General features: G+C 40.8%; 1 protein-coding gene across 1 annotated transcript in view; it reads left to right on the top strand.

The window, feature by feature from the left end:
* Nucleotides 1–21,433, top strand: part of GTF2I (general transcription factor IIi) — a 66,789-nt gene extending 45,356 nt beyond the window's left edge. The window contains exons 15-31 of the mRNA XM_009885101.1: nucleotides 2,416–2,487; nucleotides 3,199–3,382; nucleotides 3,717–3,775; nucleotides 5,918–5,989; nucleotides 6,616–6,799; nucleotides 7,284–7,342; nucleotides 8,026–8,109; nucleotides 8,601–8,696; nucleotides 10,337–10,402; nucleotides 11,217–11,400; nucleotides 11,995–12,047; nucleotides 13,004–13,114; nucleotides 13,887–13,970; nucleotides 14,777–14,960; nucleotides 16,085–16,113; nucleotides 19,013–19,051; nucleotides 21,375–21,433. Coding sequence (XP_009883403.1) covers nucleotides 2,416–2,487; nucleotides 3,199–3,382; nucleotides 3,717–3,775; nucleotides 5,918–5,989; nucleotides 6,616–6,799; nucleotides 7,284–7,342; nucleotides 8,026–8,109; nucleotides 8,601–8,696; nucleotides 10,337–10,402; nucleotides 11,217–11,400; nucleotides 11,995–12,047; nucleotides 13,004–13,114; nucleotides 13,887–13,970; nucleotides 14,777–14,960; nucleotides 16,085–16,113; nucleotides 19,013–19,051; nucleotides 21,375–21,433 — 1,619 coding nt within the window. The remainder of the gene's footprint in view (nucleotides 1–2,415; nucleotides 2,488–3,198; nucleotides 3,383–3,716; nucleotides 3,776–5,917; nucleotides 5,990–6,615; nucleotides 6,800–7,283; nucleotides 7,343–8,025; nucleotides 8,110–8,600; nucleotides 8,697–10,336; nucleotides 10,403–11,216; nucleotides 11,401–11,994; nucleotides 12,048–13,003; nucleotides 13,115–13,886; nucleotides 13,971–14,776; nucleotides 14,961–16,084; nucleotides 16,114–19,012; nucleotides 19,052–21,374) is intronic.
* The last annotated feature ends 482 nt before the right edge of the window (nucleotides 21,434–21,915 follow it).

The following is a 21,915-nucleotide window of genomic DNA, read 5'->3' as shown; positions in this document are numbered from 1 at the left end:
CATTTCCCAGTAGCTCATCATCTCATAGAATCATAGAATCATTTAGGTTGGAAGAGACCTTTAAGATCACCAAGTCCAACTATTAAGCTAGCACTGCCAAGCCCACCACTAAACCATGTCCCTCAGCACCACGTCTACACATCTTTTAAATACCTCCGGGGATGGCGACTCCACCGCTTCCCTGGGCAGCCTGTTCCGATGCTTGATAACCCTTTCTGTGAAGAAATCTTTCCTAATATCCATCCTAAACCTCCCCTGGCGCCACTTGAGGCTCCTCTGATCCCCCTCATGTCTGCTGCCATGTCAGGAGAGAGCGAGCTATGTGGCACCAGCCGCTGCTCTCAGCTGCTTGCGACTCCATGTCCACTGTCCCGCTCTCTCCATAGCCCGTGCGAGCTTGTGTCCCCAGCAGGAGAGGAACGGGACAGGTACAGAAGTGGTATTTGGACTGGCAGTAGAAAGATGATTGGGTTTTGTGTTCCTGTGGGAAACAGGCTGGTCACAGAATCGCAGAATCACAGACTGGTCAGGGTTGGAAGGGACCTCTGGAGATCATCTAGTCCAACCCCCCTGCCAGAGCAGGGTCACCTACAGCACGTTGCACAGGACAGCGTCCAGGCGGGTTTGGAATGTCTCCAGAGTGGGAGACTCCACCACCTCTCTGGGCAGCCTGTTCCAGTGCTCCACTACCCTCAAAGTAAAGAAGTTCCTTCTCATGTTAAGATGGAAGGTCAGGAAGGTTTTATGAAATGGCCTCAGCCCCAAAGCCCTGAGAAAACTGATACCAGCTCCAAGACAGACCGGAATGGCACGGGATTTCTTGAAGAAGAATCCATGTAGCACAATTAATAAGTAGCAGAATACAGGATTTATAATACAACTTAACCTGTGGTTTCTAATCACCTAGACCTTCTGCAGATCGGGTCAGATCTTAATACATGGCCTGCTGTACCAATAGAACAATCATAACTTAGACTCAAAAATGATGATGGGAAGATGAGTCACTCAATCCTTGGAGGAAGGAGAGGGCGGTGAAGGCATCCCTGGCCATGGGGGGTTACACTGTCCGGCAGCAGCTCCATCCAAGTTCCCCCTTAAGGGTGAGTCGTAACTGCTGGATTTTGTAGACAGTGCCCCGCGTGCGGTTACGCTTCTCTGTCCCGTGCCGGGGACATCCCCAGACCGGGCTGGCCGGGTGCCTGGCATCTTCAGTGCTGGTGAGGAAGGGAGTAATCGGTCTGGCGCCCAGGAACCTTGAGTCTGGTAGGGAGGGGAAGAAGGAATCTGTTTGGTTTGTCTGCTTGGTTCAGAGGACCTTCAGCATCTGAGAATGAAGGGAGAGGAAACGAGTACGTGACCCGCTCAGTCAGAGCATGGCTGCTTACCTTACAAATGGCATTACTTACCCTGACCATATTAACCAGGGGTTGGGAGCAGGGGGTGCCGGTCACAGTCCCAAATGATGAGTGCACAGGACAAAACAGAAACAAAAGCTGTTACTGTTCCTGCTACCAAATGTGACAGCACTAACGTCACCCTTGTGCTCTGTTCTGCTGGAGGAGCAGAACTCAAACTCATGGCTGTCTTCAGGTGCAAAACTTTGTCTTGTGAACTCCAAAGTTGCGTGTATATCAGCCGATAAGCGAAGAAGCTCAAGTGATAAAATGATGGAAAAACTGTATTGAATCTTGTTTTATTGACCAGGGTACACTACTCTATGTAGCTGCCCCATGTTGGGTCCTGTGTCTAAATTATGACTTAACTCACATCTTAGGTAGTGTCAAGGAAATATTTTGGAGGGTTGGAACTAAGCTGCTCGTCATCTCAAGAATGATGACATAATCCCTAGAGTCATTTGATGTAGTTATTAATCACTATTTATAAAGTATTGGGTGAACAGGGGGAGAAATGGATGCTGGAAGGCCAACATGAATATACAGCGAGGAGCAAACCGCTCTGTGCACGCACTGTAAAAGCTTGCTTTGGGGTTGTCAGCGCTTAGTGAAAATTCCCTGAAAGCAAGTTTTTATCCCATACGTGTACCAAATTCTGCACAGAAGATCAAGATCATTTTTTAGAAAATGAAACTAGCAAAAAACTAATCCCATCTCCAAATGGCACCTGCAGATTGGAGGCCGGTGATGAAGGCGTTGCAGTTCTTCATGCCGATACGCTGTGTGTATTTTGTAGAGGTTGTCAGCGTTTCAGTGTATTTTTGTACAGTTTTAATATTCTGTCATTTTTTATATACATAATTTTCCCAGTTCCAAGTTGAATCCAGACTTCTTCTGCATAGTATTTTCTGGGTTCCCTGAGAATGCAGGATGGTTATGCCTGCTGTAAACTGAATAACTGAAAATATAACCAAAATAATTAGGGAATGTTGTCTTTGTTCTGTTTCTCTCTCAAATACAGTGAAAGAGGAGTGGTATGCCAGAATCACCAAACTGAGAAAGATGGTAGATCAACTCTTCTGTAAAAAGTTTGGTGAGTACAGTACTATTATTTTCTTTCCTTTTATGGTTTTGCGTTTCTTGAAGGTTGCTTTTGTTATTTCCTTTGAACATCTTCATGAATGAGACCTTTGATCAGTTTTTTCAAATACTTAAAATCCTGACAGTTGAGTGAAAAAGACTGTTATTACTGTACTGCTTATACAACAAGGTAAATTCATAGTTAAAAAAAATTTATAAATCTTATATGTACAGCTCTTCTAATTGCTCTCAGTTACTTCCTATTTGGTTTTATTTTTCCTTTGATGCTGAATAAAACAACCATTTACTTATTTATTTCCATTGTGGTATCATTAAGATTAGCGTTAGAACGTTTCTGGGTGGATTTTTATGTTCTCTCCAATATAAAAAAATAGACGACTTCATAAGAGCTAGAATAAAATGTTGCGTGATGCTCTATAATAGATTAAAAACTTTGCATAAACCCACTGTACTACGCCCCAGTGAGGAGCCCAGTAATCTTCAGTCTCGCATTGGGACTGCTCAGTAGCAACGTGATACCATATGGTAAATTTTTATGGGTTTGATGTGCTGAGACTTGGAATCTGTTGGGTTTAGATGTCCTGCGTTGTCCCAGGTCCAAAGATCACGATTGCAGCTGCCTGAAGCTTTGGTAGCTTAGTTGGCTTTTAATAAGGGTTGATGGCCAAAGTGCCCGGTTTCTGGATGTGGTTTGTTCTAACAGCCGAGGCCTTGGGGAGCACCGAGCCGAAAGCTGTTCCCTACCAGACGTTTGAGGCCCATCCTACTGACCTCTATGTTGAAGGGCTGCCAGAGAACATCCCCTTTAGGAGTCCCTCCTGGTACGGGATCCCTCGCCTTGAAAAAATAATTCAAGTGGGCAACAGAATAAAATTTGTAATCAAAAGGTAAGTGTTTGTTTTAGTGCCTAAACTGGGGGGGGTTTGGGGGGGTTTGTTTGTTTTTAAGAAAGAGGCCAAACAAACACTGCCTGTGTAATCAAGCACTTGGTTTCATTAAGACGTGAAGCATGCGCTCGCTAGTTACCCAATACGCAGATTAAATATTCTGCATTATAAAGTGGGTATTTGCAACCCAGACAAGTCTTCCAAAAGGTCTTTGTAGCGTTTTCACAAGTGTGAAGTACAGGATAGAAAAATCCAAACTTTTCAATTTGTGTTGTAAGGGTGTAGGATTTAATTTGCGTCGAGAAAGGGTTGATAATTCACTTTCTGGTTGCAGACCGGAGCTGCTGACTCTCACTTCAACCGAAGTTATTCAGCCCCGGGCGAACACCCCAGGTAAGAGAGGCGCTGTCTCCAGGTGGGAAGGGAAGGGCAGGGCTTGGTGGGGACGCAAATTTGGATCAACGCAACATTTTTCAAGAAGTAACCCATGTGTGATGAGTGTGCTGACATGCTCTTTGCGAGGTCTGAAAAGAATAAATTGGTGATGAACATGGGCGAATGTCTGGCCTGTGGTGCAGTCCAGCTGGCGCTGAATAGGAGAATGGATCACCCTCGCAGCCCGGGAGAACTGGAGTTACTCTCCTGGCCAGAACCAAAGCTCCAGAGCCCCTGAGCATTTCCCAGCTGACTTTGTTGGGCTTTTTTCGGGCCTCTGTTGATAAGGAATTGTAATGACTTCTTGGAAACATGAAGTGCCTTTAACACAGGAAGAGAATTCAGATATTTTTTTTTTTTTTAATTTATTTCCTGAGACAATGAAATGCTCTGAACTGGTGTTTGATGCTTTCTTGCTACAGAAGTGTGCGGTCCAGAGCATGAATCTGCTAGTAACAATAACACAAACCCGGACCCAGGGCTTGCTAGGCTTTTTTTCCCCACACACATTTCACTGGATAAACAAACTGCAGCTTCAGGAAATCATTGTGTTCAGCTCTCTGCAGAAAAAACAGGAAAGAATGTGATTTAATAATCATGTAATCAGTAGTCGGCTTCTGTCATCACAACGTATTGTGGATTTTGTGTAGATTTTAGGAAAAGGCTCATATTCAGCCAGAGGGTAGCTCAGTAGAAAAGGCTGTGTTCCTTGTGGAGCAGAAGGAAAAGGCAGTGCTGATCAGTTTCTTTTGTTGCCAAAACCCTGATTGTTGTCAAATTTGACAGCATAACGATGATTTGACTATAAAGTAATAACAGCAGGTGCCAACGATAGCAGTAGAAAACCCAGCTGATAAAATCCTCTTTCTGAAAGAGCTGACGTGCAGTGGCCGTGGTTCTTAAAACTCAGACCGTTTCAGTCTTCAGAATAACATTTCTTTTTTGAACTAGTTATATTTTTCACTAACTTGTAGGTGAGTCCGGTATTACCGGTGCCCACAAAGCTTACCAGGGCCCAGGGTCTGGTGTCACAGGTAAACGCAGCAAAGGTTCTCCTGCCCGTAGAGCCCAGTGAAAACCATTTTCCCAGGCAAAGGCTGAGGGTCTTCTTACTGCAGGCGCCGTACTTTGTCTTGCTAAAGGATATTAGCAAACTCTATTTTTTAAGCTATGTATCATTCTGTTGCAAAGTAATAATCCAGTGCTCTCAACAGATAGCCTGCAAACGACATTGACGTTTTTTTTAAATAAATCGGTCGGTCTGATTCCTTTGCTAGCGAGACTACAACCTGCCTGTAAGTATAGACACAGGTGTTACCTACCTGTGAAGTCTATCAAATAAGTAGGCCGGGTTGCAAAAAACATGAATGCGTCTTGCCTTGACAGTATAAGAATCTGGAAATACAGAAGGTCAGGTAATTTGTTAGTCAAAAATATTATTTGGAAACAAAATGTTTCTGCCTAGTTTCCTTCATGCGTGCTTTCCATAACTCTGAATGGCGTTAGCTCAGTAGCGGTTAATTGTTATTTGTGGGTTATAATAAAAAGTAATGAATTATGCTGTTTGTCAAAAACGTAGCGTTTTTTATTGCTGCTAGTGTCCTTTGCTTTCTGCTCCACCTAAGCTACCAATTGTCTGCTCTGGCTAGCACTCCTATAACTTACTTTTATTTGTAATAGAGAAGAAGATTGAAGATTATTTTTTTATGCTAATCAAAACGTTTAGCAAAGCACTCTTTACATCCTCATCTTCTGTTCTGAAGACCGTTATTCTTATGCACTATGATTAATTAATTCTAGCTTTGTCAGAGCCACTAGAATAATTCCTTCCTGGATCTAAAGGCTCTGAAGAGCAAGTTCTCCCACCTGGGGCAACGTTTGAAATTGTAACCACATTTAAACAGGTTTTCCGGTGTGTAGAGGGAATCACGTGTACCGTTTAAGCTGCCATTAATAATCATTACTCGTGTGTCCTTGTCTATTCAGATGTGATTGTCTTAATAGTTTACAAGTTCTTGCGTTGAAAAAAACCGTATTTGAATGTACCTCTTTATCTAGAACTGGGTAATACTCTGACATATATCCACCTCTGGTTTTCAGTCAAAGAAGATTGGAACGTCAGGATCACAAAGCTAAGAAAGCAAGTAGAAGAAATCTTTAATACAAAGTTTGGTAAGTTACATGTTAAATGAACTGTTTTATAAGGCTCCTGTCTTTTAAAACATGTCTGTAAAGAGAATTTTAAATTTCAATGTACTTATGTAAACCTCTGAAATGTTCTAGGTCAGATGGGAAAACATTGACTCCTCTCACCTACGTTTTACTGAGTCTTCCCTGACATAAATGACTTTGTGACAACATGCTAGGCCAGAGTTTTTCCAGTGGCATGACAGATGATACGTGCACAAAAAGCTTTTGGATAAAAGAATTCTCAGAAAAAAATATTAGGCATTGCAGTCTTAGATATTATCTGTACCAAGATGGACGAAGTCACCATTTGCAGTTATTCTACAGAAAATAATAGAAAATCTATTTAAATATTTCTCTTGGGCTTTTTTTATGATCTCTGAGTAGCAGGGCTTTTCACAGAACCACAGAATCACAGAGTTTTCAGAGTGTGAAGGGACCTCTAGAGACCATCTAGTCCCACTCCCCTGCTAAAGCAGGATTGCCCAGAGCACAGTACTCAGGACTGCATCCAGGCGGGTTTTGTAAGCCAAGCTTCTTAAAATCACTTGAGAGAAAATACCACCCGTTTGAGTGTGTAAACTATCCTTAAATGGTTTTTTTTTTTTCAGCCCAAGCTCTGGGGCTTTCGGAGGCAGTGAAAGTTCCCTATCCTGTATTTGAGTCGAACCCTGAGTACTTGTACGTCGAAGGCTTGCCAGAAGGAATCCCCTTCCGGAGTCCCACATGGTTTGGAATTCCACGCCTTGAAAGAATTGTCCGAGGGAGTGGAAAAATCAAATTTGTTGTTAAAAAGTATGTTTGTAATTCAGTTATTTCCACTCTTGATTTTGAAGTTATGTGATTTTCTTCCCAGCAACTTTAGATTTTAAATGCTACTTAAATCCTGTTCCCATGAAATGGGAAGAACATTTTGCACATACTTTTTATCTGATAAAAGGATATACCTTCCTTATTAAATTTAAATAGATGTAGAAATTGTGTGTCTCATGCATCAAGGATCTGGGGGGAAAAGTCACTTTGTACCTGGAAGCTTTTTTTCTTTTTTTTTTTGCTTGAAATAAACCTGGGAGAAAATTAGAGTAGAAAATCTAGCTGATGTTTTCTAACTTTTTGTGGTTATAGTAGAGGGAGAGTCACCCATGCTTCTAGAATTTTGTTATAGAGAGCTGATGTTACGGGAATTTGAACTCAGCTGAGTTCCAAGAAACTTGTAACATTTTGCTGTATTTTTTCTTGCATGTGTAATTGATTGGATTGTATTCTGTTCGTCATTTAGGCCTGAGCTTGTCACTTCCTTTTTGCCTCCAGGACTGGCCAGTAAAATAAACACTAAAGGTAAATGATTAAGTGTTATTTGTTGCTTTCTGCTCCCTTAGCAGGCTGAGAGATGTTTGTGGTTGAAAAATACAGGTGTTGCAAACAAAAGGCATTAGTTAAGATGAGCTAGCTTCAGTAGCCTCTACGTCTGCTATTATTTGAAAAAGTTACTCAAAACATAAATTTATCTACTTTTTATTTACTTAAGACTATTCCAATACAGAAAATGGAATTTGCCCAATTTCTACAACTTTTATTTTTCTATTAATGGCCTAAAACATATTTAACTTATAGCTGTGAACTGAAATAAACAAGAATGAAGTTTCTTAAGAAAAGAATAAAAAAGAAAGTCTTTTAAGTTGTCTATAAAGAATTCAGAAGTTAATGATTTTGTTATTTAAATAATAAAAAGTACCAAAGCTGTTCCGCACACCTAGAAACAACAAATTCTTCTGTTCTGAATTAGTGGAGTGAAAATTTAGGTGTGATACGTGTCTGGTTCAAGAGTACTAAACCTGCTTTTTAAGGCTGTGAGCGTCACTGTATTGTTCAGCTTTTAGAAAGCAGACTGTCCTTAGCAGAGACACAAGTGATTCAGTCCGTGGGCATTTTCAGAACACAGCTGGTTCTTTCCATGAGCTGTGCAGGGTATACCTTATGGAGGGTTTGTGCATTACAGCTTGTATTATATTGACTTCCAGCAATGAGTCCAAAGAGTTCAAAAAGGTCACAAAGTCCTGCAGGCAATTCAAAGGTTCCAGAGATTGAAGTTACTGTTGAAGAAGGTATGGAAGAAGTATCATTAAATATTCTTCTAACGTTCTTCTGTTCTGTTCTTCTAATGTTTTCTTCTGTTCTTCTCAGTTTTCATAGCCCATAATTAATTTATATGTGCACCTTGTGTACCGAACTTAGTTTGATTTCAGGGCTCCAGATACACTTCTATATAGAAACAGTTTTATTTTTTGTTTCTGAATAATACTGGATGCTGTGCAGGTGATGATTATGTAAATGTTGGCATTGGACAGCTTGCTTGGGCCTTTTAGTCCGGGCAGATATGTGGGAACTGGTGTAGTCCTGGGCAGAGGAATGACAGATGTGAACAGTAGTATCAAATGCTTAAATACAACCCTAGAAGAACTTCTTAAAGGGTTTTTTTATTCTACTTTTGATTCAGAAGTTAAGTTTTCTCTAGTAATAAGTTTTGATATGGTGTTACTTTGTATGATGGCTTGCTTCTGCTCTCTGCATGTATATATGTAATGTCTTTTTACAGGTCCTAATAAACCACAAACAACAGATGTTCGAACTAATTCTCAAACCAATGGGTCCAATATGACTTTCAAGCCACGGGGAAGAGAGTTTTCTTTTGGTAAATATTGTGGGAATTAGCACACATGCATTCTGTTAATCTTGGTATTGACAATTCTGATGATTACATATCGGAGATATTTTGAGTTCCTGTTTTATTCTACAGTTAGCAGGTGACTGAGGTACTTGTTTTCATGTACATTCAGTTCTTCATCGTGTAGAATAATCTGCATCGGAGACATCCTGGCTGATGTGTGGCGAATGCTGTACAAATGCAGCACAGGTCCATTAGATCTTGTTCACTTGGGTTCGAAATCAGTCCCTGTAGACTTTTGCTGCTGCTGTTTCACAGTGCTGCAGACCCTTGAAGGACTTGTCTGGTGCACGGTACCACCAGAGCGCGTAAACCCGGCTGAGGTCCGATACTGTGCACGAACTTAAGTGCTCCACAAAGCTGAACTGCTGAGCATCGCTGTGCAGAGATACCCGAGTGGTCTGTAGGGACTAGGGAGGATCTGAACGAATATTAGTAAGGTATGATCTATCGGAGCTGATCTTGCAAGATCACCATCATAGACCTCTCCAGTTCTGGAACATCAGTAAAGGAAAAGCCAGACAGGACTGGAAGCCGTGTAGTTGTGTTCGTGAGCGTTGGGCCGGAGTTTTATAATCGTGGAGGACCCAGGGCTGTGTGTGCACTGCTCCAGCACAGGAACCTTTGTATTGAGAGCAGGGTCAAATTTGCAACCCAGATAAATTCCTCGTAGTCAAGGGAGAAGAATGACTGCGTTCAGAATAACTGTAAGCAGTTCCCAAGTCTCATGAAACCTTTTTTGCAGCATCCTCACATTCTGAGATTATTTGCTTATATTTTTATAGCAGTTTGTTGTTGTTTGCTTTGTTGTGTTTGTCTCCCATGCTTTCTTTTCAGCCATGTGGTCATAGAACATGAAACAAAGGAATTCTTTAATCCTACTGAGCCAGTTTAGAATGAATACGAAATACTGATTTGGCACGACTGCTCCTTTTGGCATGGGCAGTATTCGTGTTCACCGTTGTGTACGGTATTCCTGGACTTGCTTGTTATTGTTAGACATAGGCTTCTTTTAAGCTTTAGTCTGCAACTTTTTTAAACTTTCAACCGAGTTTTTAGCTTTGTAGACCAGCTACGGAGCGCTTAACTGCAGCCACAAGTAAACCGGTTTAGGAACTGCTGCTGCTGGCTTTCAGAAACAAAACGCTTAGCTAGGTGGATGTTTAGTCTTACCCACTGAAGCTGAAATGATGATAGAGCTTATAGCTCGCCCGAGGGAGGCATGTGTCGTGGGGCTACTTCACTGAACACGTGAAGAACTTTCTGCCACTGTTTCAGGTGCTGGTTCAGATTAGTAAATGTTGTGTTGCCTGGTATTGTAAATTTGGATCGCTCTTGGATTAATTTCTATTTCAATCACCCTTGCTTTATCTAGTAGCAGTATCTTTCAAAGCGCTAGGAAAATGAGGATTGATGGGGGATATAGGTTTAGACTGCAGCTGAATGTTTCGGTGCTGTTTGCAGAATGAAAGCCGTTATGCGCATTTTACCGTCATAGTAAATCGGTTATCACGCATAATAATTTATTAAAAATTTATTAAAATATTCTTCAAGGACTGATTCATTGTGTGCGTGTTGATTTAATTCTTCCAATTTCTTCCTGGCAGAGGCGTGGAATGCCAAAATTACTGACTTAAAGCAGAAAGTCGAAAATCTTTTTAATGAAAAATGTGGTAAGTTTATTGATTCTTTTTTACTGGTATGTCTTTCTTATGGACATGCACTTACACATACGGTAGATACCTTCACGTGTTTATTCCAAAGGTCCTGCAGTCCTTGTGTACTCTAGGCAACGTCTTATTTGAGTTCATTCTCCCGTATGTAGCTTGCAATTCTATGTCACACTTTATTTGGGTTTGGAAATGGAGAAGTTGTGGTTGGGTTACTCCTTCTTTAATGACCCAGAGACACGGTGACTCCGCATCCTGGCACATCTTTTTAAGTTTTCTTCACTCTGCTTATGAATGGGATAGGAATGAGTCGATACGTTATGAATAGTATCTGGAGTGACGTGCTCCATCGTATCCCAGCACTGCCTAGTGCGGGCTGTTTGGAAGCTAATGACTTTTGCAAGTAATGTCTTCTCATTACTCTTCTGAGCACAGTTTTTGGAACAAGAACACTAATGTCACCTTGGTGCTATTCTCTAGCAGAGACAGAGACAGAATACGCTGCCTGTAACAAAGTGGAGTACAAACGGGATAGTCTTGTATGCAGACCGAGCCAGTGGCAGGAGCTGGCTGCACATTATTCATCTGCGACTGGAAATTATGACCAGTTTTACTGCAACAGAATGAGTTATCTTTGAGACTGTGTTAATTTCCTTCCTGCCTACTCATAGCTGTCACCAAAAAAGGCAAAGCCTGCTGGTTCCACCAGTCTAGTATGTATGTGCCAACTGTTACATACCAGTGATACCTGAGGTTTTCCTCTTTATATACATGTCAGATATCTAGCTGGCAGCTTATTTGCTCTGTTGCATTTCAGGGGAAGCGCTGGGGCTGACGAAACCAGTGAAGGTGCCGTTTGCATTGTTTGAGTCCTTCCCGGAGGTTTTCTATGTGGAAGGACTACCCGACGGGGTGCCATTCCGCCGACCTTCTACTTTTGGAATTCCAAGACTAGAGAAGATCCTGAGAAACAAATCTAAGATAAAATTCATTATTAAAAAGTAAGATTTCCATATGCCTTTGATAATCAGTTCTATGAGAATTGAAATGTAGACCAAAAAATAAAATTGTGTTGCCAAGTTGCTAAATTACTCTCTAAAATACACGCTAGAATATTTTCAGTAAATGAGGAGATGGTCAGAAAGCTCTGTAGAGGTAGAGCGAGATACAATAATCTCTTTGTTCTGAAAGACACTCACAGCCTGTTTTGGGGAGAAGAGCAAGTCCAGATTTCTTTGCCCGTTTCAGTTATCACGTCACTGGTTTAGTTCCTACTGCATGGACCGCTTGTGGGTTACTCATAAACCTTGCTGGCAGCGTAGGAAGAGCTGAGAAGTGGAGATTTATATATTTGGGGTTGTAATAATTTATTTTTCTTGTCTAGAATAGGTTTAGGATACCCATGTGGCAGTGCAGAAACAGGGGCAAGAGAAGTTGTGGAGCCTCTCAGCCATTGCATTCTTGGCTGTCTCTTTGGCTGAGAGGATATCACTTCGTTCCTGTCTTTAATAAATTAATATTAGAAAATTGCATTTTCTTTAATGTTGATGAATGTAATTTTATGATTGTACATGAAATGTTCAATCTGTTTGCAGGCCTGAGATGTTTGAGGCAGCTGTTAAGGAAAGTTCTGCTATAAGCCCCCAAAGTGAGTTTTGCAACTGCTTAACATTCTAGATAACAGTCTCTTTCAAGGGTTGAATACAAATCAGGAGAGCTACATGGTGTTAACAGATTCCTGAAAGAATCATTCTACATTGTGGTTGGTCTGTTTGTTTTTAAGATGGGAAAAGTACTTACCCGTTACAGTTTAAATACAGCTTTAGCAAGGGATTATTACATTTTTTTTAAGTTATTCACAATATCATGCCTCTAATATATTCTTTACTACCTTTAATCAAAATGTAACAAGTCATGTGTGATTTACAGAAGTAATTCAGATCTCAAGATAAATTATTTGTTCCTAATATGTAGGTCATCTACATGACAAGTGCTCCATAGATAGGAGCGCTGATAGCCAGTAGCAAATTGTGTCATGGATTAAATGTTTTGAGTCATATTATTATCTGTGACTATGGGTTGGCAGAACTCTGCTGAGTTACTTGAACTATGCTAGTTTGTGCCACTGGACAGCGTGGCTCACAAGTATAACTGTAAGGGATTTCTTTTGTGCACGCACACAGGGAACACGTGGATCAGTAGGTGTTACTGAATTAACTGCGAGTGCAGTTAATTATCTGTTAATAAAAGTTACCTGTTATAATAAGTTATCTGTTAATAGTAAGTTATCTGTTAATAAAAATGCCAAAATATATGCTCCACATACTCCTTTTTGGCTTTTCTTAATAATAAGAAAACCAGCTAGGTAAAGATTAACATGATCTTTAGTCTAGTTCTTTGTCCTCTTGGGTTGGGAAGACAGAGCAGTGTGTGCCTTCAATAAGTATGTCCCATTGGAAGCTGCTCCCATTTTGAATATGGAACTGGGTCCACTTTGAAAACTTTGCAAATATCTGTTATTTTGGAATATTTTCTTTACAGATGACATTCAAGATTTTGGGCTCTCTAGAAATATTTTTTTAAACTCAATTCTCTTACTTTCAGGAAAAAATAATTCATCTAATGTAGCCAATACAGCAAGCACCACAACAAACACCGTGGTGAACACAGCTGCAGGTGTTGAAGATCTTAACATCATCCAAGTCACTATACCAGGTGAGTACACTGTCTGGTTTCACCTCATACTTCTTATGCCTGTGTTCTTTGTGACATTTGTTTAGTCTAATGAAGTTTTTTCTTACAGTCAAGCTGGTACACTGAAGTATAAGTACAGTCAACAAAGAGCATAATTTACTTTCTGGTTTTCCCGAGATGTTAAATATTTCTGAACTTTCATGAGTATCTATTCAATGACATGTCTAGAATATTCTTGGCCCAGCCCGTAGTTAAGAAATATCCCTATTTTTCCCTTTTTTCTCATGTGCTAAATTAAATAGTGATTTGCGTCTTTCTTGGCAACTTGAAGAGATCAGGACTTGGACTGAATTGAATAACTATGCAGAGTCGCCTGCTTTGTCTGATTAGCACTGATTGCTGCTTTCTTAGGCACACGTTACGTTCATTAGAAACTGTGGGAACTTTGCATGCGACAGCCCTCGATGGAATGTCCCTTTGCTTCCACTTTTCCCCACCATTACATGTACTGAAAATAAATTACAATTTAGGATTTTAGGTTAAGTTTACAAAATCATCTCTAGATAGTAAATCTAATGTTGGTCATGTAAATACTTTGAAGCTTCTCACAGATTTCTTAACAACCATCTATTTTTGTGTATTTGTACAATATTGTGTTACAGCTAAAACTGGGAACAACGACAGTGCCGTTTCGAAGCACTCAGATATACCTACTTTGAGTAAACATGCAGTGATAAACAAGCTTGCGGGGTGATCTGTTTCATTCTGACGCTATTCTAACAATTTCTTCCAGATGATGAAAGTGAGCGACTGTCAAAAGTAGAAAAGGCCAGACAATTGAGAGAGCAAGTAAATGATCTTTTTAGCCGGAAATTTGGTAATTGCTTCTTACTCCCCATTTTTACATAGGTGTGAATGCAATTGATGTTGTTCGTGTTGAAGTTACTGAATCATCACAGTGGATGATACGTAGGATCATTAAAATTATGTTTGAGAATTGTATATGAATGTTGTGCTTTGACTTCAAAAGGAATCGTTCATAAGTGATGTAGGTTGTACGGTGTTTTAAACAAGAAATCCCACGGGTGTAGACTGCTTTATGTTTCCCCCTTCCTGTTTCTTTCTGTGTAAACATGGATAAAATATTTATTTTGCTGGCAAACCATGATTTGTCTTAGGGCTTCATAGTCCTGACCTCTGAATACTTGGGAGTAGAGTAATTCTTAAAATGCAGCCTAACCTTTTTGTTGTGTATATATAGTTTTCTTTATTTTTACTTTGTAATTGCATTGTACAGCAATAGCGACCTGAGTTTCTTTAGCTGAAAGTCCTTCACTAGTGCTGTGTTGAACTGCTTTTTGTGCGCATTGCAGGAAAGGCTTTCTTTTCCTTCACGTCGCCATTTCCTTAGATACCTTGTTCTGCACATTTTTTAGTGAAATGGAATCTGGGTTCTTTATATGATGAATTGTCAGAGTTGTAACTAAAACTCTCGTAACGTTCATGAGTGTAACCCAAAACATCTAACACTAACGGTTTAATTGTCAAGTGGATTTTCATAGTTTCGGATCTGATAGAAAGCTTGGGTTTGCATTTAGTTTCTTCTCGTTTGAGGACTTTTTCTTCAATGTAATCAATCATAAACATGTAGACTTGAAAATAAACGCGACCTCTGTCATTTAGGTGAAGCCATTGGTATGAATTTCCCTGTGAAAGTCCCATACAGAAAAATCACAATCAACCCTGGCTGCGTGGTGGTGGATGGGATGCCTCCCGGCGTGGCATTTAAAGCTCCCAGTTATCTGGAAATCAGCTCGATGAGGAAGATTTTGGAATCAGCAGAGTTTATCAAATTTACTGTCATTCGGTATGTAGGTGCTATCGATTAGATTGTGCCGATGCTGTGAGGACGGCCCTGTAGCTTGAATAAATTGAGATTTGAAAGAATGGAAGTTGCAGTGCATCTTCAGTGGAAGACGTTGGCTCTTTCGGAAATAATACGTCAAATGAAGCCCAAATGTTCACAGCGTGAATGGAGATGGTAACTCTTTGGAGGACCTGTCCAATTTAGCTTGACAAAGGGCATATTAGTAACACTGCATATTACAGCAAGCTGGCTTTAGAGAGTCCTAAAGTGTTGTGGGCCATCCTCTCCCATTTATCAGATCAAGCTTAGAGACAAGTCCAGAGCTTCTTGGCTCTTGACAGTAAATAGTATGTTTGTAGTAGTGTTAATATTTCTTAAGTATTTCAGTTGTGCTAAAATTCTTGAGTTAAAGTAAGCTCTTTGCTCATTTTTCCTACAAACTGAGTTTATCTACAATATATAAAAATATAAAATTTTTTTAATTACAATATAAGTGAATTTTACTTGTATGTGTATGTTTGCATAGGTGCATATACACACACGTACATACAAAGTGTATTTGTATGCATGAAGCAGAATAGGTGAAACTTTGGCATCGTGCTCAGAAGGAGTTCAGGAATTGAAAATAAATATCTTATCAGTTTATGTAACTTCTCAAATCATAGACTGCTTCACAGGCATCTAAAAAATAATTTGTCTTTAAATGGAGATAAATTTCATATATATATTTCACTAAGGGGTCTGAATTCTCACCCCTCGATCTCGAAGAGTTCTAACCAAAAGGACTTTTGCTTGATACATCTTGTTTAATTGAGCTGTGAAGAAGAGGTGAGTCCCGTGCTAATTAGCTGTGACTGGGGGAAAGATTTAGATCTTTCTGTGTGTGTTACTTTTCAGAATGCTAGCGAACAAACCGTGGTGCCCAGGAGCCGCTATGACAGTTCCTTCTGGCTTGTTTGACTTTCTGTTCATTTTTTCTCATGACCTCTGGTTGAACCATTAGGTGAGGCTGCCTTGGGAGGGAGAGCCCGTGCAGTATATTTTAGAATCAGTAAATTATTCTCTCTCTCTCTCTCTCTCTCTCTCTTTTTTTTTTTTTTTTTTTTTTTTTTTTTTTTTAACAGACCATTTCCAGGACTTGTGATTAATAATCGTAAGTATTTATGAAACACTGGTAGCAAACATGTGTTTTGGTAACTTCCCAAGATTCGTTTTCTACATTTTGGCTGAGCGGCAGAGGCACCGCAGCGGTTAAGCTCTATGTGTAACTCTCTTGTCTGCGTCTGTCTCATTAAAATTTCCTGACTAAAGGTGCATGTGCAATTCAATTGAGAGCAGTGTGATAAATTTACAGAACAGCATAAGATTAGCATTAACTTTGATAGGAAAATGCAAGATACTGATTTGGTATTTTTCAGCTGCAGAGTCCCAAAGAGATTTAGGACCCTGACTGAGCAACAGACTTACGTGGGAGTGCCTACATTTTAGGTTTGGATCCATCGCAGTAGCAGTTAATAAGCAAGAACATTCCAGTAGCTGCACAGCGGTGTTCCTGTGAAAAATCCTGCATTCTGCTGAAAACTGTAACAGTTTAGAGAGGCAGGGTGTAATTACCTGAAGTGTCATGGCCAATTTGGCCTTGCTAGTGAAATTGTTTGGGGGGAAAAAAAAAAAGGTCTTAGTATTTTCACTTGCCTAAAGTCATTGTGCCCTGGTTTTTTTGATCTTTTATGTAAGAGAAAAAACAAACTGCGAAACACTGTCGTTACAGTGTCCCTTGTGTCATGTGCTTTCTGAGGCAATGCCAGATTAGAAATTCAGAGGCCAAATAACCTGTCGGCGGTTTGGCCTTACCCAGCCTGAGCCTCGGCGCCCCAGCGTTCGTTCATTCGCATCCAGCCACCACCATGTTCCAGCTAACGTGCTGAGGTCTATGAACTGCAAGTACAAAGTCTTCTCAGGAAGATGTTAGAGCTGGTAACTCACACTGACCTGCTCGCCAGTCCTAGGCACACCTCCTTGGGTGGGAGAGAGATCCCTTGCTAAGAGGGAACCTTCCAGGCGGATAAATGTGTAATAGCATCTCCAGAGAACTGGATTAGAAATTACAGATTCTGTTAAACTATTGTCTGTCCAGCGTACCTGTCAGCATGTGCTGGGACTGAGGCTAGCAAATACGTTGAATAAGAAAACACAGGCATCCGATCATCTTCCATCGCTGGAGGAGCAGATTGGTCATTGAACATGTGGGTTTTGTGCAGTATCCACATCCATTAATTATGATCAAACAGATCTGATATTGATAGATAGGGAGGTGAATGATTGAAAGGCTCTGAGCCAACTGCGTATGTAGGTATGATGCTTTATTCTTGTTCCAAAGAACATGTGAGAACTTACAAGACAGTTTTTGGTGGTTGCAGGCAAGACAGGGAATGTTTTTTCTGTAATAAAAGTACTGAACTGCAGCTCAATCACAAGTGTTAGTAACCTGTTCGTGCGACAAGTTTCAGGATTTGCAGATTGAGGAAGTAAGATTGCCCTTGTGTTACCTGTTGGGACCATGTTCATTGTGAAGTTAAACAGTGATCGTGTCTAATCTTAGAGCTGATGGAAAAAACTGAAGCAGAAGCACCACCAGCAGCACCCGCAGCAGCGCCAGTACTACCAGGTGATGCAGAGCGTGACGCGTGTCCTTGCAGGAGGGGTAGGGTGTGGAGTTCTCGATCTTAGTGGCAGATGATATTAGTAGTCATGTCCTGGGTACGCACTGCTCATGATGAGCCATTTTATTTTGACAGATGGTGTGCGACAGTGACTTTTATAGCTATTAAATATTAATAAATTAATAGAAGGAGCCATTGCTTCCTTCAAGCTGTGTCATTGGCGTGTTGCTTGATTTGATTTCTGCAGATGAGTGAGCTGAAAAGAAGGATTAGTGGGGGCAATATATAAAGCCAATTCAGTATCCATTTATTGATGTCTGCTTAACTCAAAGTATGTGTGTGTCTGCGCCAGACAGACGTTCGGCCAAGTGAGATTTGCCGGTGTAACATGTAAGAACCTCGAATGGGGTCTTGGTGGAATTTCTGCCCACTGTGCGGGTCTGTAACCCGGCTAAACTGTGTCTAGATTGCACACGCATCACCTGTCTTAGTCTGAATGGAGAAGTTAGCTTTATGCTCTGAGTAGCTAAAGTAAATGTGGTTGAGCAACTTCCTTTTGACCCAATATAGTTTCTAAATGTTCACAGGCCTTTTAAAACTTTGTGTGCCAAGTTGGTGTAGTGCAGGAAAGGCTTTTGCAGTTGCCTGAACTCAAACTGTTACTCAAAGAAACTGGGGAACTAAGGGAAAACACTCAATAAATACTTTAAGAGTAAGAGGCACTGTATGCTAGACATAATTATAAAGGAAGCTACTGGCTCCTCTGTTTACATGGGAGGGGAGAAAAACAGCAGTTGGTGGTCAGTGACCTTACTGCAGTCTGTCTGTCCTTATCTGAAAAAGGTTAAATGGCTTTCCCGGCACCTGTCCATCTATAATCCATCAGCATAGATAATAGAAAAATCATTATGGAAATAAAACATACTTTTGCTGTACTTTTGCCCTCTATTCTGCACCTTCCCTCTCTCCCTCAAAATACGCATGCTCACCATTGATGACAATACTAACCAGAAGTGGTGACTTCTTTTTGAAATCCAGTTTCATATTTAACTGTGTTTAGTAAAGCTGGTCCAAATTCGGTCTATTCTGTGCAAGCATACGTTATATTCTGCTAGGACTTGGTCATATGTCTCCACAGTGACCCATACTCAGAAGAGGAAGTGTCAGGTAGTACAACGTAATAAATGTTTGGGTATTTTTTATATTTTGCTGCAGACTATAGAAAGTTACACACATTTATCTCAAAGATATTTGTGTCTGATCATAAGAGAAAAAAGGAGGTACTTTTTCAGGGAAAACTTAATTTCCCTGAGTTCTCTAAGATACTTATCTGATTTATATTATTGAAACTATACTCATATTCATTTGACTATATTTTTTTCATTTAAGAGCCAGCTGAGCCAAGCCAAATAGAAGTATCTGCAGGAGGTAAGTGTTTGTCTTCAGTTATTAACAACAAATACTTTTAAGTCATTTGAAACAAAGTTGCATCTTTAAAGGAGGCCGGTCAATCAAAACGAAAAAGAAAAGGGGGCTTTTATTGGTTCCCAGGAAGATTTTTCATCTGTATTAATATCATGCTGCATCATGTGAAAAATACTCTGCAGCAGAAGTTATTACTCAAATAATTTTACAAAGGAGTTTTATGAATTGTTGTTCTTGGTTGGTGAGTCATGACTATATATAGGCTCTGAGCAATTGCTCGTATCTTGAGTGATGCATCTAGTTATTCAGTGCAGTCGTTTCCACAGTTTCCACAATTGCCATCATCCGGAAATTTGAATGTCATATTGGCCTTAATATACTGTGAGGGTCTGTTGGGGAGGGGGAGTATTGTTGTTCTTCCAGAACTTAAGCTCTGAAAAACATCCAACTTTCCTGTTGTCCAAGAATATATTTGAGTTGTGTCTTTTCCAGATGTTGACGTATGTGAGAGCAGAGGGGCTGTGGGTCTTCTACCCCACCCTGTGCTTTTGCATGTGGTCGCAGAGCATTAGGAACACTGAACCGACCCGAGACACGGGTTGCTGGTGTCTGCTGCGTGCTCTGGTCCTCTAAATCTGCCTCTGCTGTAGCCCAGCGTGGCAGCGTGGCCCTGGAATCTGAGGTGCTGTGGCAGTTTGACGGGGCGCTGCCTTCGTGCCGGGGTAGCCCTGAGAGGGGCTCTCCGATGTGGCAGTAGCAGCTTGAGGGCAACATAGCCTGCGGCACTGGGGTGGAGGCAGCACTTCTCATCTCAAAACTCTCAACTTCAGCTCATTCCCTCATCCTGCTTAGATCCGCCCCCCCTGAGAGAGAGCAGCAAACCTCAGCGCTCCCGTTCTTCTGTATCCTTTTCCAGGGAAATGCCCTTTCCAGTCTCCATTGCTTCGGTTTCCCTGGCAGGTCACTGAACTCGGAGACGAGTTGCCACACTCGGCCACAACTGCTGTTACAAGCTCAGTTACAGTTTCACGGGGGGTTATGAGTAGGTCTTCCTCAGAACATAGATTAATCCCGTCGCAACATTCAAGACAAAAACAAAGCACGTGTTAGAGTCACCGCAGAGCTGAACTGCAGATTTTGAGCTCACGGTTATTGAAAGCTGAAACATCAAATGTCTCTGTGATAGCAGTAGAGTCACTGAAATTGTTAGGTGGTGGAGGAGAGACGGAGGATGGTTCCTGAATACATTCGTGTGGAGGAGGTCTAGCTATGGGCCTTCAAAGTGATGGTTCTGAAGAAAAAGACGAATGTGTTATTGAGTTTGTCATCCAGAACTGGATTCAGACCCAGTTGCCAGAGGGATGATCTTGAGAAAAGGTGCACAATTGCTAAAGAACTCAAAATCGCTTCAGGACTAGGCTGGAAGGTATAAAATGATCATGCGGTAGAGTGGCTTGGCTTTGTAGTGATGAATTACCCTCACCCCGAACCTTCCAAACAACTTCAGTGAAAATCCAATTTCCTTCCAACATCATATTCTCTGTTTATAAAAAGAACAAAATCAGGCTCCAGGTCATATAGGCAGTGCTGTACAGGCACGAGATTTCTTTGATTTACCTCCAGGCGTCCCTGTGAACAAGAAAAAGCAAAGATTTTGTAATGAAGTCTCCTGGAAATGAAAAAAAAAAAAAATCATATCGAAAGATGATGAATGCTTCAGCCAACAAGATACATTTTCTGTATCTCTTTTTTTTTAAGCATATCATAGTGCCTTTCTATGTGATACTGTGCACTGAAGAAGAAAAATTAGCTGGGGTCAGAATTTGGTTTGGAGAGATTGAAATAGAATAATGCAAAAGGCACTATGGCGGAGAGAAGAGAAGCAGTCCTACAGATGGAAAAAAAAATCCGAAAAATAGAAATAGTCAGTGCTGTGAAAGCAAGAGTTTGTGCAGTGAATGTGAATTTAATACCCAGCCCAGAAGGCACGGCTTGAGCACAAGTAGGTTCAGATGGCATTAGCTCGCTTTGGAAGACAGCACCGTAAAAACTGTGCGGCAGCAGTCGTGCCCGCTGTGCTCGAAGGTGTGGGCTCCAGACGTCCCGGTGGGCGCGGGAACAGGTTCTCTAAGATCCCAGGCTGCTTTACATTGAAGTGAATATGGTGATTTCCACAGAATCAGATTGAATAGTTTTTTATTGATCGTTAATAATTTAAAATGATAAATGAGTACTTTTCATAATTTTTTACTTTTTAAGTACAATACCAAGAAAATTGGTTGAGAAGTTTCCTTTTTTTCTTCATTCATTGCTACTTTTTCCACAGATATTAAAGAAACAGAAGAAAATTCTCAAATAAAGCAAGAACCAGACCCTACGTGGTAGACCTCATCAATACTGGGTAAAAAACCTTAGAGTGTCTTGAAGTCAACACCTGCCAAGGAATAATATTTTGATATTTTTGGGTGGGGAGAAGAGGGCTGATATACAGGACTGAATGCCAGAAGGTGCCAGTCCTTCACTTGTGAATTACTTGATTTGTCTCAGTTCTCACCTGTGAAATGTAGGATGTTTTCACTACCTGATGCAAATACAACGTAAAGCGCACCGTGTTCAGAGTTGTGAGGCAGTCAGTCCTAGGAGAATGTGGCCTATGAATAAAAATAGGTGGTGGTAATTACATACCTCAGAAGCAGAGGGAATGAAAGCTTAGGGAATTAGTGTTTACGAAGAACTCCGACATGGTTGTGTGAAAGAGCATTATTATTTCTTGGTAAAACCTGTGTATTTCCAAATTGTAATTGGGCAGGAAAGCTCTTCGCTATGATTGTGATACTGTCTATGCTGGGAGGGACACCTGGTAGTGT

This window comes from Charadrius vociferus, unplaced genomic scaffold (genome assembly GCF_000708025.1).
Source record: "Charadrius vociferus isolate BGI_N301 unplaced genomic scaffold, ASM70802v2 scaffold54, whole genome shotgun sequence".
NCBI lineage: Eukaryota > Metazoa > Chordata > Aves > Charadriiformes > Charadriidae > Charadrius > Charadrius vociferus.
Note: the sequence above shows the minus strand (reverse complement) of the source record. Positions and strands in the feature narration are given on the sequence as shown.